The following is a 15,761-nucleotide window of genomic DNA, read 5'->3' as shown; positions in this document are numbered from 1 at the left end:
AAATGGCTTCTCACTTTTTAGAATTTATTGCCTTGTGATGTTAGATCTCTGATGAGTTTCTGTAGATTTCCTGGCCTTCTCTTGTTGCTAGGATTGCAAAACTATCTCTTGCAAATTTCTGTATTCAAAACAGAGTACAGAAATGGAACTGCAAATGTAATTTCTTATTTTTTTTCCATTTTCTTTCTCTTCTAACCTCCAAAAGTTTGTTCCTATTAGGAACCAAAAGATCTTACTGTGTAAGTGGTTAATATGTCTGTTTAAGTCTTTCTCAATTTGCATTTCTCCATTATACGTTTTCTCCTTCTAAATTATTCACTGAAGAAACTGGATTACATGTCCTAAAGAGCTTTTCAATAACTTTGATTTTTGATATTTCTATCTTCATTTTCCTTTCCAATTCGTTTAGTGCTTACGTAAAGAGAAAACATTAGTAAACTACTAATATGTTTTTCCCCAGTTAGTACATTGTTATTATAGTAGTTTATTTCCCAAAAATTCCACTTTATCTTGGATTTTTTTTTTTTCAAGGTATACAGCCATATAATCTATGACCAAAACTTTTTTTGTATTTTTTAAATTTTTATATCTTTTATTTTATATTCTTGTTATATAGCTATCACCTTGAAAATAATACTAAATACTAACCGTGATAGTTCATAATTTAAATGAAAATGGATTTTGTATTTTGCCATCTATTTTAATCATTGATTTCATATTGGAACAATATCAGATTCATGCAGCTTAGCTTTTCTATTCCTTTTTTACTGAGAACCTTATTAGAAATAGCTGTTGGTTTATCATGTGCCTTGTTTGATTTAGTGACATATTAATATATTTTTTCCTTTTATTATGTGAGTGTAATGAAATAAGATCAATTTTCTGTTATCAAACCATACTTGAATTCCTGAGAATAAATCTTCTTGGGTTGTGCTAAAACAAAGAGAGGTTTTTAGCCAGGGACTTGAAGCTTTTGTTTCACATGAGGGAAGGGTTGGGGAAGTAGTCAGCTTAAAACCACTTTAAGCAGTCAGAATGATAGTGTTTCCAGCCATACTAGACTTCATGAAGGAACTCATGGGATATTTTCTAACCAAAATCAATTAGACCTTAGCAGCATTACCATTAACAGTCCAGGAGAGACTGCATGCCCCCTTGTTTCCTTGGACAAAAAAGAGACCACATAAAGCTCTCCAAGTACCACTGTCTGAGCTCAGAATGTGCAGATGGCAGCTCTGCTTCAGACAGCTGAAGTTGCTAAGACCTTTTTCAGTTAAGGCCTAAGAAATAGAACAAGTTCCTTCCTCCTTGGTGTTCTGAGTACTTATACCAGAGACCATAACTCAAAAACTCAAAAATTACAAATTATTGTATACAATAGTTCTGATCATTGGTGGGTATAATAGCACAAACCTAGCAACTGGAGTGAAAACTGGTAAGGATAACTAGGTTATCTTTTCCTCTCTGTCTTCATAAACCTTTATTGAGTGCTTAAAAAATATCATGTACTTTACAATCTCTTCAGTTAAGGGGATAAAATATTACATGTGCAAATTATGTTAAAATCTTAGTAGTAAATATTTGCTTATTTCAACTTAATAGACATTTATTTAGTGTTTCTAGCATATGAGGTACTATATTGGATAGTGTGGAGAATACAAAGTGAAGACCACACCCTTAAGAATAATAAGAAAGATGCGAAGATGACTGGTCTACAAAGCAGAAACTTTGAAATGCCACAATAGAAAAGTATGCTATGGGAGATAAGAAAAGGAAAAAGTTAGACTAGGGGTTTAAAGACGATTTCATGAAAAAAATGGAAGTTAAATGAATGCCTAAGGAACGGAGAGCATTCATACACACAAGGCCCTGCCTGATAGAGTGATGTCAAGAAAGGAGGTGGGCTGCTTGGTGCAGGAGTGGGAGGCTGAGGCAGGAGGATCATGAGTTCAAAGCCAGCCTCAACAACTTAGAGAGGCCCTAAGTAACTCAGCAAGATCCTGTTTCTAAATAAAATATAAAAAAGGGCTGGGGTCATGACTCAGTTGTTAAGCCCCGGTTCAATACCTGAACCAAAAAAAGAAAAAGAAAAAGAAAGAAGGTGGGATGGGTATGGTGGTGCATGCCTGAAATCCCAGCAACTCAGGAGGCTGAGGCAGGAAGATCACAAGTTCAAAGCCAGAACCATCCACCCCCCCCCCAAAAAAAAGAGGTGGGAGAACAGGACATGTGTTGTAAACGGCCAGTTGCTTGATTTTTCTAGAGTTTTTTTCAAAGATGGATTGAGATTCCTCTGGGAGGGGTCATGAGATTAATATGATATCATGAACTGCTTTAAGAAATAGTTTAGAAACTATCAGAGGGCATTGCATTTAGCAAAAATATTGTTTTGCAAATTTTATTGTGTATATAATCCATATACACGTGTGTGTGTGTGTGTGTGTGTGTGTGTGTGTGTGTGTAGATAGCAGGTCTTTTGGCAAATGTGTTTATTGTAGGTCATGGTCAAGAAGACTAAAGATGATGGGTCTACAGCAGGGATCAGCAAACTTTTTCCATGAAAGGATAGATGGTCTAAAAATATTTTAGACTTTATGGGCCAAAAGGCCTCCCATGGCCTCTGTCATAATTATTCAGCAATACCATGAGAACACCAAAGCCCCCATAGACAATACAGAGACACATGACCATGGCTGTGTTCCAATGAAACAGTAGTCCTCAAAATACCCACAAGTCCAGATTTGGTCCAAGGGATAAAGTTTGCTAACCTTGATGTGTAGGGTGGGGTAATAGAAAGAGTATCAAGAAGCAGGAAAAGCTGGAAAGATGGTGAGGGGGAGGATTTTGAAGCCCTTTGCCTGTGTGGCGCAGATACTGACCCCAACTCAACTACAGTAGACAACCCCTGCACAGAGGGAAGGTCTTGTCGCAGACACTTCTCAACAAGCTTTGCTTTCAGGCAGTTATACTTATTGCACTCCAAGCTGGGCTGGAAGGGAGGTTTGAAAGCCTTTTACTTGTATAGTTGTCTATCATTTTTCCTTTCAAGGAGCACAAGAGATTTTTCAGTGTATTTAGCTTTAAAAGTATTGCCTCCTCTACCATTTGGCAGGTGAAAGTAACTGTAGCCTAATTTGATAGATGATGCCTCTGAGCCCAAGGCATAGTTCAGTGACTCTCCCAGGGTGCCCAAGCCTGGAAAGGCCTGCACGTGCTTAAATCACAGCAGAACTAAAAGACAGGTCTCCTGCCCTGCAATGTGTGGTGCTTCCCACGGCACTGATCAGTCTTTCTGAAGAAAGCAGTGACCACGTCCATCTCTCCAACACTCAGCGGTACATGACAACTCTGGAGCCCGAAGGAACTGGACTCCTCAGTCTCAGCAAGAGAAATGGCTTCATTGAGTCCTTGCACTGAGCTTCCTTCAATGCCAAATCCTGGACAGGCTCTGAGCTGGCTGTGTCAAAATCACAGGGAAGCTGTTAAGGTACAGATTTTCTATCCTACCCCAACTTTGATTCCCTGCAGAGTGGGACTGCGAATCTGCATTTTAAATAAGTGTCTCCAAGTACTTCTGAGGTTCAGCCAGGAACAGGAAACATGGCTCAAGTGAAAACCAGTATTTTTGCTTCTCAGTGGGATTGTAGCAGGAGTGTGCCTGGGGTGCCATACCAGGTTTGACCTGGGCAGGACAGAGGCACAGGAATTGGAGGCTGAAGTCCTCATTCAGGACCCTTGCCGCCTACTCTTGGTCCAGCCAGATGGCCTCTCTGACCCTCATTTCCAACTTGTAAAAGTCGGCCGATCATAGGGGCTCTCTGTCTTAGGATGTTTTCAGAATCAAAGGAGCTAACTGTAAGGTAAATGGAGAGATGGGAAAGTATCTAGCCCCAAGACTGGGATGGAAGCTTCTAAAATATAGCCAAGCTTTCCACGTGGAGGCGTTTTCCAGCATCCTTGGGGCACTGAGCTGTGTACCAACCAGAAATGCACACTTTAGTGCCAAGAAAGCTTCAAAATGTGAATCTTCCTCAGGCTTAGGAACACCAAGCCTTTGCCCAGGGCCAGGTCCAGGAGCAGTGAGATATCTCCTGAGTGGAAATATCCCCTGGCAGCATCGTGAACTCCCACAGTGTGCCAAGGCAACAGGCTGGTGGCAGGATCACGCTTCTCTCCTATGGAAAGCTCCAGGTCCTAGACAGTAGGAAACTTTCGTTCATTGTACTATTAAGGAACCAAGGTCATTTAAGAAGCTAAGTGATCTTTTGTGCTAGTACCAGGTATTCACCCACTTCCTGGGAAGGGCCTTGGAAAACTGCTTTATAGAAGGAAAGGAAAAGGCTTTGTAAATCATCAAATTTAAATAGAAGACTGCTCATCTAAGTGGCATTCTGGTTCCAATTTTAAAGGAATCTGGACTTGTTCCCATATACAGAGAAGATGTGCTAAAATACTAAAATTAAGATACCAAAAACCAAAAACTTTTAAGTTTTTTCTTTTGCATTTTTTGAAAATGTTCCATTGGTTTCATTGCTGACATCAGTTTTGTAAGAAGTGATACCATTTGGGGAGTATATGAATTGTCATAAACCAGAGCTTATCCCTTTACAGGTAACTCTGAGGAATTGTTCTTTTGGTGAAAGATTGGAAGATCTCCAAATTTGGCCACCATCTTTTGAAGTGCTACAATACTTAATATATATTTTGAGCAAACTAATGTCAATAGCCCTACAAGTCTGCCAAATAAATCAGGCAATGAAAAAAATGTTTATTGTTTTCCAAGAAAGTATTCAAGATTTTATTTAAATGAGCCATCTAGTATATGCTTTTGTATACAATTTTTTTTTCTTTCTAAAAGTTTGAAATTGCATCTAGGTCTCCTGACACTAACAACCACTTCATAATTATCACAACAAATATTTTCACTGAGAGTTCTTGAGTATTGCATAGTGCTCTTAAATTGGCTGTTTTCATGTCTGCTCAGGTTTTAGCACAATAGAAAGAGGCACAGAGTATGTATGTACTCATGTCATAGGAAGTCTTGAGTACCTTTCTAAATTTTTAATATCTGCTGGATTCTTTTGCTCACTGTGCAGATATTGTAAATACTCTGAGAACAGGGACCATGTCTCTCTCATTCAGATCTTTTTCCTTGGTATTTGGGTAGATCCTAAGTATGCATTTGTAGGATAGATGGAAAGAAAAAAGAAGAGAGGAAGAATTACGTTTTAGTATTTCTTTCTTGCATTATTAGTAGTAAGTTATATGTTTATTCTCAAGTGGAAGTGTTCCTGAAAATCTGGGCATTTTAGTATCCTAAGACTTAGGAGGACTCATAATAGCAAAATCACACAAATATAGGCATGTTTTAAGGGGATGGAGAGGGATGTTAGGGATTATGATAAAATCAGAATTATGTAAAATTTGAAAAGAAAGTTTTGATATTTTCAGTCATCCTATAGCTATCAGCACAAATTAACAGCTGACAAAATGCTTCTAGAGAGATCTCTTCTCTCAAAACCAGTGTTAATGGATATATTTTCAAAGTATTTGTAATTTGTGGTTTTACCATGTTCATGGCTTCTCTGTAGTTGCTGACGTTAACTTGGAAATAGTTATGTTCGACAAAGGGCTAGGTTCCAGGCTTCAGCAATTTCTTTTTTGGTATGTACTAAATTCTTACTGTTCTTAGAAGAGTCATTCTGTGCTCTATTGTCTTATAAGTCTTTATTATTGACTTAAGGTCCAGTTACCTTGTGAAAGAACATTTTATTTCCCCCAGTAGTTGTACAGTTTACAACACCCTTAGGGCTGTGCCTCTTTATTTGTATTTCATATGTGAACTGCACACAACCTGACTCCAGATTGGCTTCACACTAGTGCAGTGGCACAATACTAAATAGCTTTAAATTCCTCTTATTTATACAGCTATTTTATTTGCTATTTATATTTCTCAAAGTTAAAAAAAAAAGAGAGAAAGCTTTAGTTTATTTCCTATTTTGGTGGTCATTAATGCTACGCTCTGAAGGTTTGATTTCTGCCCATTCTGTGAATTTCACATTATCGAGGTCCTGCCACATTCCTTTCCTTCTTTGTGGCCAGTGTGTGTAAATGTGGCTGGGTTGCAGAAGTGGGGTGAAGAGGTCGTGATGACAGCATTATCAGCACGGGGAGAAGAGTTTCTCTGCGGGGCTGTTAGAAATGGGTTGCGTGCACGTGTGCAATTCAATCTAGGCTGGGTAAGAGTGCAGAGTTGCTGTGAGTGACATCCCCAAGAGCCTCCCGGTAAAGCTGGAAAACTGAAACTCCTTTCTGGACTCTCTGCAAACTATCAACCCCTGTTCTGGGAAATAGCTCCCATCTGGAGCAAGAAGAATGTCTCCATCATATCGTTTTCTTGGAGTCTTTGTGGTTCCAGTTCCCTTGACCTTTCAGTTAATCCTCCACGGCAATGAGAAGTGGCAAGAGGGAATGTTGTGTGAACAGAAACAAAGGAATGAGCCTCTGAGGCTGTGTCAACTCTTATCAGTGCTTTCTGGGACTGGGCGCCCTGGAAGGTCATGGCCTTTGGTCACAGATTGAGGACTTCCAAAGAGACTGAGCATTTCTTTGCAATCTGCTGAAGAATTTTTAATAAGAAGGTCTGTCCTTTGGGATTTCGTTGCAATCACTAAAATTGTGCTTGGAGGCTTCCTAACTTGCGCTTTGGGAAATGACTAGTCATTAAGTGGCCACATTAAGAAAATAGAGTACAATGACTGCAGAGTAACAGGTCTTTACTTTGAAATCCCCTGGAGAGCTTTCTGGCTCAGCATATAACCTGTCAGGGAAAAACTCTTAGTAGATTCTATTGTTCCTGTCAGCCTTAGTGACAAAGGAATGGAGTGGGGTACATAAGTTAGGAGACCCCACTTTCTATGCTGGCGTGTTCCTGCAGGGGAGATGTGTGGGCTGGCTGGCCATGAAATTGTTCAGGTGGTCCTTCCTCTACCATGATGGTCGATTGCCTAGGTCATGTGTTAATAAAGTAGTGCTAATATACATTGTTTATTGTGTACCTCCTATGTGATAGATACAATGCTTAGCACCTCCTGTGCTTTATTTCACTGAGTTCTCTCAAAAAGGAGCTGCTTTAATGATGAAGTCACTGAGGCTTAGGGAGGAAGGTAAAGCTACTGGCCAAGGTCATACTGATTGAGGCAAATTGAGCCCAAATCTTCCTGGCTTCCTGATCTCTGCTGCTGCTGTGTAAGGGCGTGCTCACACATCTCTCTGATTCTTTTGTAAGAAGGTGGAATGAGTTCTGGGGGCTTGACAGGATGGTGTCCTGAAACAGCCAAGTACCAGGAGTCGAAAGACCCTGTTATAATCTTCACACCACCTCTAGGTGGTCTGACTACTTGGGACAAATGGCTTAACTTTATGCACCTTGATTTCTTTATTTTTGACAAATCAGTTGGATGGGGTGAACAGTGAAGTTTTTCCCGTTGTGATATTTTAGCTCACTTCTAGTTAGCCTCACTCTCAGTGAAGAGCAAATCTGATGACTACTTCAGACTGCATACTAGTGGTTCCTATAATTAACCATTTGTTCACTTGATGAACGTTGGCCATGAACCTATGAGCCAACTTGGGACAGAGTGAGGAGTAAATTTCAGACCAGTTTCTTTGCTCATATTGTTTGCAGGGTATAGCTATGGTCAGCATATTTATGCCAAATGCTGTTCTCGTTTTACTTGTGATAAGTGTATGGTTACATACTCTTATTCCTTGGGAGCCACATGGCCAACAACACAGAATGAACTGCGTGTGTCAGTGGCTGCTGTCTGGCCTTTCTGGGGTCACAGCGGGATGTGGACCACTTACCTGCAGGAAAGCTTTGTGCTCCCATTGATGAGCATTTGCTACATTGAAGAACTTATTTTAAGCATAGAAAGGTGGCAGTTCTTAAGCGAGCCTTGCATTGTTGACAGATGTTAAAAAACTGAACATGTGATTTGAGAAATGGGAAAATCAAAACAAAACAAAAAAAAACCTGTCATGATTCTACAACATGTTCTCAAATCTCTGATCCACCTGAAAGAGGTGTCCCCAATTTGACCTCATAATTCTACTATTTAAAAAATAAATAAATAGAAGAACAAATCCCTGTCTTGAGTTGATGAAAAGAGCATTGGAAGAATTTCATAGGAAAATAATTAAAATCATTTGTAAATGAAAAAGATAAACTGACAGAGGAAAAGTAAGAGGAATTTTGTAGCTCCTTCTCATATGCCGGGGGAGAGAAGGACAAAGTGCCATTCATTGGCTTACTCTTTAGAAGGACTTCCTCAGCTCTCACTAGGTGAGACACTGTGCCTCTTTTACTCTTGGGGGCTGCTGTCACCACTAGGCTATTTCAGTAGTAGTGAAGTCTATAGGTTTTGGAGCCAAATTGCAAAGGTTCAAATCTTTTTACCACTTCGTAGCCATGCGACCTCATACAAATGACCTAAGTTCCATGTCTTATCTGAAGAAAGGAGCTCTCAGATTGTGAAAATGAGATAATAAAATAGCTAAGCACAGTGGCTGGTGCCTTGTTGTTATTCTTAGATGGGAATTTCTCCTGCTTATAATCTTGCTTCAAAAGTAAGTGTGTATATATACATGCCGTCTGTCATTTCTGGTTCTAGGGAATCTGTGTGCTGAGGCATGTGTTGAATGTGTACAACTCCTAAAAAATCACTAGGAAACATTTGAATTGAGTGACCTTTCTTATTGAATGACCAGCCATCCTGCTATGCTGGGGACTGAGAAGCTCCTTGGGATATGAGACTTTTTGGGCTAACACTGAGAAAGTCCCAGGCAAACCAGGATGAGTTGGTCATTCCAAAGTTGGCTAAGTCCTTGCTCTTTGGAGTGCAGAGAGAAAGCATGACACTAAAGCTGGCTACAGTGAGGACCACCCATGTGAATAATGCCAAATTAGAGCAAAAGGGGTAAGAAGCCTAACTCACTAGCCCTAACATGACACTATGTGGAGTGCCTTTCTTAAGCAGTGGCTATTAGCCCTAGCTGCCCAGGAGAAACACCCAAGGAGTTTTTTACAAAAAGAATACCATTGAGTGGTGCTGCACTCCTGTAGTACCAGCTATTTGGGAGGCTGAAACAGAAGGATAGAGCTATAGCTCAGTGGCAAAATGCTTGCCTAGCATGTGTGAAGCCCTGGGTTCAAGCCCTTGTATTAAGGTGAGGTGGGGGGAGCATTGAACATTGGTGTTTTTTAAAGTTCTTTTGGTGATTCTAATGTGCCATCTAGTTACCTATGGGTGCAAAATGACTTACATGTTCCTAATTGACATATTTGGAGTTCCCCTCTCTGAATTTCAGCTGTGATGATTTGATATGATGGAAATGCCTATGAGGTTTTATTAATTTTTTCACACTGGTATTTCCACTGGAAGCATATTCCTTTGAAATGATGGAGTGTTCTCTTTAATTTTACCTTTTAGTACCCTTTTTAATATTTTATCATTTATTTATTGCCCTCTTCTGTGAGGGCAGTATACTTGTTGGTATACTGCCTACCCTCAAGGAGCATGGTTTCAAAACTTGAGGAAACTCAAAGGCTAATTTGAATGGAGAAGGGACAGTGCTATTTCTAAGGAGAAAAAAAAACGCACTCCCTCTTTTTGTGCTGATTTTTGCTGGAGTCAGGTGTGAAGGAGTGGAGTGCTTCTTTCTGATATCCAGGTGGGGTTGCTAGCTGCTCAGGGATGCTCAGAGTAAGGTGAAGGGGGGTTAGGGCCAGCTGGCCTGGATGGAGGAAGGCTGGGTAAGTGGCACTTTGGGAGTAGGGGTCAATTCTTGCAATGTCCTGAGTGAGGGGCAAGCTCTGGCTTCCCCAGAATTAAGGAAGGCAGAGGAAGCATGCTTCACAAATTACTTGGCATCAAAAAAAGCTCTCAAATCTATGAAAAGACAGGTAGGAAGCCGAAATGCATATTACTATGTGAAAAAAGCCAGTCTTAAAAGGCTACGTACTGTGTAAGTCCAACTATATAACACTCTGGAAAGAATCATGTTTTCAAATATGAATTTATATGCACCATTGATAAGTTTAAAATTGTATTTATTCCTTACAAAAATAATGGGTCCATGTTTGTCTTGAAAATACTGCAAAGAAAAGAGAAGATAAGCACCTGAAATTCTACCACTTCAGAGATAAATAACCTTTATTGACGGTTGGGTGTCAGTTATTATATACATACATCTTTCTGCCAAAAATTGCTGGATATTATTTTTGATAAATGTTTTCTTTTCCATTTATTAAAGTTAGATGAACCTTGTTCTGTTGCTAAAGATTCTTACTCAATACTTTCACCCACACAATAAGCTTTTGTGAGGATTTTTCACAATTATCCTATTGTTGAACAATTAGCATTTATTTTTCCAGGTTTGCCCTCTCAACTATTTCAGTGAATGTCCTCATGACTAAAAGTTAAGAAAATAATATAGCTGGGTCCAAAGCTAAGGAATTTATGAGACTACTGATCATCATTGCCAAATTATTCTACAAACTGTGCTCACGTACACTGGTGCTTTGTCAATACTAGCTGTTCTCCTTCCCCACCCCATCTTTGCTAATTTGATAGGCCCCAAATGGTATCCCATTTTATCGACTTTGGCCACAGTTAAGACTGAACATATGTTCAAACATGTATTGACTGTTAATATTTTTCTCTTAAAAATTGCTTGTTTGTGCCCCCACACACATTGTCTCCTGGGGTTCCTCTTTTTCTTATTAACTTTTAAAAACAATTTTTTTTGTCACAAACACTATTAGTCCTATCATATATACATATATGTAGTGTGAATATTTCTCTCTTCCATTTTGACTATTTATAGTGGGGTTTTAGAAATCCATTCAATACCTCTGTGTTTTCTGCATTTCTTACTTACCTGGCACTGAAAACATTGAGTTAAAGAAATAATAAAAGGAGACTTGTATCCTCAAAAGCCCCTCCAAGGCACACTGTGGTCATCCAGTGGGAACATCTGTGTAATTGCTGCACCATTAATGTCTTTATGGCTACCTCAAAGAACTCTGAAGAGCACAGTTAATTTTACTTGATCATTAGCCCCTTATGAATCTGGGCAAATGTTGTACTTTTCGGCGAGGGTATCCACGCCAACTCATAGTTTACTATGTGGTTGGCCAAAAATGATTGAGGTGTTTTTCAAATCCATCTGAAAGAACTCTATGTCTCTCTACCCCTGAATTATGGCATCTTATCTCACAAACTTAATAGCAACTAATGGTTCTATATCTAGATAATGTGACCCAGCTGGAGGTCCAAGGTATGCAAAGCTTGTGTTTTAAAACAAAAGGATATTTTTTTTCCAATCAGTTAGCAAAAGTGATTTTTTTTTTCAACTATAAAAGGACAAGAGGTTTTGAAACGATCCCACTGGGCAGGGTTTCCTAGACTTGTTTTTTTGGCAGCGGGCCATAGAGCTAAGCCTGAGTCTTCCAAACATCTTCCATTTTTGTAGTAGTGTGAAGAATTCACTGGCTGAGGCCAGAGTCACTTTATGGCGTGATGATTAATGCCCAGGGTCCCTCTGACGTAGAGGCCTCCACAATCGGACAACTAACAGTGTCATCAGCAGACCATTGATCAGTGCATATTGAGAACTAAAGACGTGATCCTTGTTTCCTTTCCATATAAGTACCTTTGTTTCTCCTTCAAGGTTATATGTTTTCCTCAAGTAAATATTGGATTTTTAACACGAAACATAACAAGAATGGCAAATGGTCCATAGCTTCAGTGAGAGATTACCAAAGATATGTAACTTAACTAAGATACTGTTTCATCCCATCTTGAAGTTTTAACAGCTCCGTGGCATGGGTCTCCTTTGTTGATTTTCTGTGTATGTTTCATTGTCCTGAAGCCAAGATTTCTGTAGTCCATTCTCATTACCCCGTTCCAAGAAGAAATTGTCCACCTCTGGTTCCAATCTTGTTTCTTAAGACATTGTTATTGCTAATCAGATACACACACACACACACACACACACACACACACACACGCGTAAATAACAGAATGGTTTGTCCCAAAACATGTATAGGGAAGCAGCACTATATAGATGCTTTCTGTGAATTACCAACAAAGTCAGCAGTAACAACTGCCTGCAGTTGTCCTTGTCACTGCTCTAAATACCTAGGCATCTATAGCCTCTTAATCCTGGAAGTAACTTCATGAGGTAGGGACAATTACTGTCCCCATATTTCAGATGAGTGTAGTAAACAAAGTAAGTGGCTGAGCCAGAATTTGAACATGAACAATCTGACTCTAGAGCCTGCTGTTTTTTTTTTTTTTTTTTTTTCAGTGCTGGGAGTTGAACCCTGGGCCTCATATATGCTCGGCAAACGCTCTACCACTGAGTCCAACTCTTTAACTTGATTTAATTAATACAACAAAATCACAAGATTGGTCATGGAGTCTCCATTCTACAGATGAGAAGCTGAGACTCAGAGAGGTTACTAACTGCAATCATGTTTCACACACCTGGGAAAAAGCAGAGATTGGTCAAAATCCTAATTCCAAAGCCTTCCTCATGAATTCTTTACTTTCCACGTTCTTTTGAATGCAGGGCTTTATCCTCTTCACAGAAAGCAAACAGCTGGCTCAGAGACAGATGCTTAAGTGGGCCTGCAGCACATTCTTCTGGGTTCTTGTTGCACAGGAAGCTACTCATTTAGACTGCACTCTTTATTTGTGTGAATGACACGATAAGAATCGCCTCTTTTTTCTACATAAATAGCTGTAGGATTTGGCGTCCAGTTCATTCCTGCCTCAGGGACTTTGCATTTGCTCTCCCTCAGCTTGGAACCCTTTGTCCCCAGACCTTGGCATGACTGACTCCTTCTCAGGTGTCAGCTCAGATGTCATCACCTCAGTGAGATTGACCCTTTTGAGTTCTATCAGTCTCCTAGGGCTTCCATAAAAAATCCTCAAACTGGCTGGCTTGAAACACAGAAATGTATTGTGTCATAGTTCAGGAGGCCAGAAATCCAAACCCAAGGTGTTGGCAGGGCTGTGCTTCCTCTGACAGCTCTAAGGAAAGGTCCTTCCGTGCCTCTTCAGCCAAATTCCTTAACTCCATACCTCTGTCTCTGTCTTTGTATGGCTTGTGTCTCTCCATTTCTCCTCTTATGTGTCTCCTCTTCTTTTCTATAAAATCACTTGTCATTGAGTTTAGGGCCAATCGGAATATTTCAGGATGATCTCACATTTAGATCCCCAACGTAATTATACCCACAAAGACCATTTGCCCAGATATGGTCATATCCAGAGGCTTCATGAGGACGTGTCTTTTGGGGGCCAACATTCAACTTAGGTAAAGGGGCCTTTGTTCCTTTTATGCTCCGTGATATCAGCATCTACTTTAATTTCTTCAAAGAACTTGTCCTAATTTGATGCAACTTGTTCTGTTTCATCTGTTCTTTTATATGATTTCTTTTGTCTGTTTCTATCTATTTGAATTCAGACTTTATAAGTAAAGAACTATCTTGTTCACTGCCATATCCTCAGGATGTAAAACAATGTATATTTTAGGGATCTCTGAATACTTACTGAATAAATGGATGAATTAAGGATATTGTTGTCTAATGTAATATGTCAGTTTGGCTCTTTGATTCCTTCAGAATTTTCCAGGATTTTATGGGGTTTTTTGTTTGTTTGTTTGTTTTGTTTTGTTTTGTTTTGCTGTTTTGTTGTTTGAATTTCAGTCAGCAGTTATTTAGAAAAGCAAATATATTATGGACATAAATTTTACTCAGTGGGTAATATATGCAACCCTTTCCGTGTAGCATTTTCTAACTTGTCTTGTTAGCTCCATTCGTTCTTGCTTCCCCCCAGGGAATGAATTCTCAACACAGTCCTTGATTTTTCCCTTAGGCTCTGATCACCTCCGAGAGAAAGATGGCCTCTGGGCTGTCTTGGTCTGGCTCTCCATCATCGCCGCCAGGAAGCAGAGTGTGGAAGAAATTGTTCGGGATCACTGGGCCAAATATGGCCGCCACTACTATTGCAGGTGAGGGGAAGGGAGGGTCCCTGCATGCCCCCTGGGGAACTACTCAGGGAAGTTTTCTGAAACCAGTCAAGTAGAATTTTAAGAAGGTAGCATCTCTCAGGAAGATCTGAGGGACACTGAGGCTGGAACTAGATCATGCTGATAAGTGGTTGGGGTGGTGTCAAGGACTACCAACCTGGAGGGTGCAAATTTCACTTCCCTTCACGGCACCCTTCTCTACTCTTTTTATCAGGGCCTATAAGGTGGGCAGCCATCTAAGAGGATATGTGAGATGTAGAGCATGAACAATCCCCTGGTAACCATGGTGGCTGGGAGAGGAATGCCCTCAAATAGAGGCATTTCCTATTGGTTGTCCACCTGTAGTTATCAAGGAGCAGGGCAGGAACAGAAGCTGTTACAGTCTGGGTGCTCTCATATTCTTCTTTCTACTTTTGCCTTTACCTCCTCATCAGTGATTCAAATGATGTCCAGGATGTCCAACCTGGTACCCTTCAAAGGGGCCATGTGGTTCAGGAGTTAGAGATTTTGCTAGAAGTTTGCTCTCAATAAGAAGAGACAGAAAAAATGGAAATATTACCTGGGAAGGAGGGAGATGAAAAGATAGTAGGTAGAGGAGGTGATCTCTATCTCCTTGTTGTTGTTGAAGTGAGGGTAAGAGTGTTCTGGGGACATGGTTACTTGCTGGGTGTGTGAACCTAGTACCAAGCCACGGAGTGGTAAGAAAGAATGTGAACTGTGGAGAATACAGGGTAGAGGGAGGAAATTTGGGGGTAGTCTTAGAGATTCTGTCTACTGAAAACATACATTGTGACTCATTTTGTTTTACTCTTGAATAGTTAACTACTTTGGAGTTCAGTTGTATTTCCAGAGCTTAAGGGACAGAAAGAGAGCTTTAGACTTTAGCCTTATAAGGTGATTGTTTCTTCTCTCAAGAAGCCATTTACTTAGATAAATATCAGAGAATAAAGAAGACTGTGATAATATTTATTAAAGTCAAAGAGATGGCAATGTTCTGAGAAATGTAGACAACACCACAATATTCTGGGTTCCTATTTAGTCAAGAAGAAAGAATATGACAGCCTGCATCATCTCAAATTATTCTTTGCATCCTCAAATAAGGATTCTCAAGACAGGTGGGAATTGTTTTACTTGTCAGTATTCCTAACAAGTGCCCCAGCCCCTTTACTCTTTTGGGGTTCTGGGGGGTGAATCAGCACATGAAATTTTAACTATTGTATGAAGCTCTTCTAAAAAGTTCAACTAGATAAATACATTATGTTTGCCAACCTCTAGCTTAGTGAGATTGCTTCAAGTCAGAGATGTGTTCCTCATCATTTGTGGAATGATTATGTAGGTTTCTGCAGTGTTTTGAAGAAATGGTGTTAATGATAAGTGTATTTATAATATAGTTCATGTTTGTGGCCAAGTGCTTACATGCTCATCACTTTTTTCATAACAAATACCATATTAGAGAATAATATGCAAGGGGGATTTAATTTTTCTTAGGATGTTGAGTTATGTTTTAGATTTCTATCCAAAAAGATCACAGAGATAAAGGGAATAGGTAGAATGAAAGATAAACATTTCTTTCAACCCCAGCAAATGGTAAGTTGAAAGGTGTTTGTGAAACAAAATGATTTCTAAGCCAGACAATTTTCTTGGCAGGGAGGAAATAATAAAAC

The 15,761-nt window shown here is 39.7% G+C and overlaps 1 protein-coding gene across 1 annotated transcript in view; it reads left to right on the top strand.

The window, feature by feature from the left end:
* Nucleotides 1–15,761, top strand: part of Pgm5 (phosphoglucomutase 5) — a 168,884-nt gene that overhangs the window by 103,070 nt on the left and 50,053 nt on the right. The window contains exon 8 of the mRNA XM_077797016.1: nt 13,944–14,079. Coding sequence (XP_077653142.1) covers nt 13,944–14,079 — 136 coding nt within the window. The remainder of the gene's footprint in view (nt 1–13,943; nt 14,080–15,761) is intronic.

The sequence above is a fragment of the Urocitellus parryii genome, chromosome 4 (genome assembly GCF_045843805.1).
Source record: "Urocitellus parryii isolate mUroPar1 chromosome 4, mUroPar1.hap1, whole genome shotgun sequence".
Lineage (NCBI taxonomy): Eukaryota > Metazoa > Chordata > Mammalia > Rodentia > Sciuridae > Urocitellus > Urocitellus parryii.
This window is presented reverse-complemented; position numbering and strand designations above follow the sequence as displayed.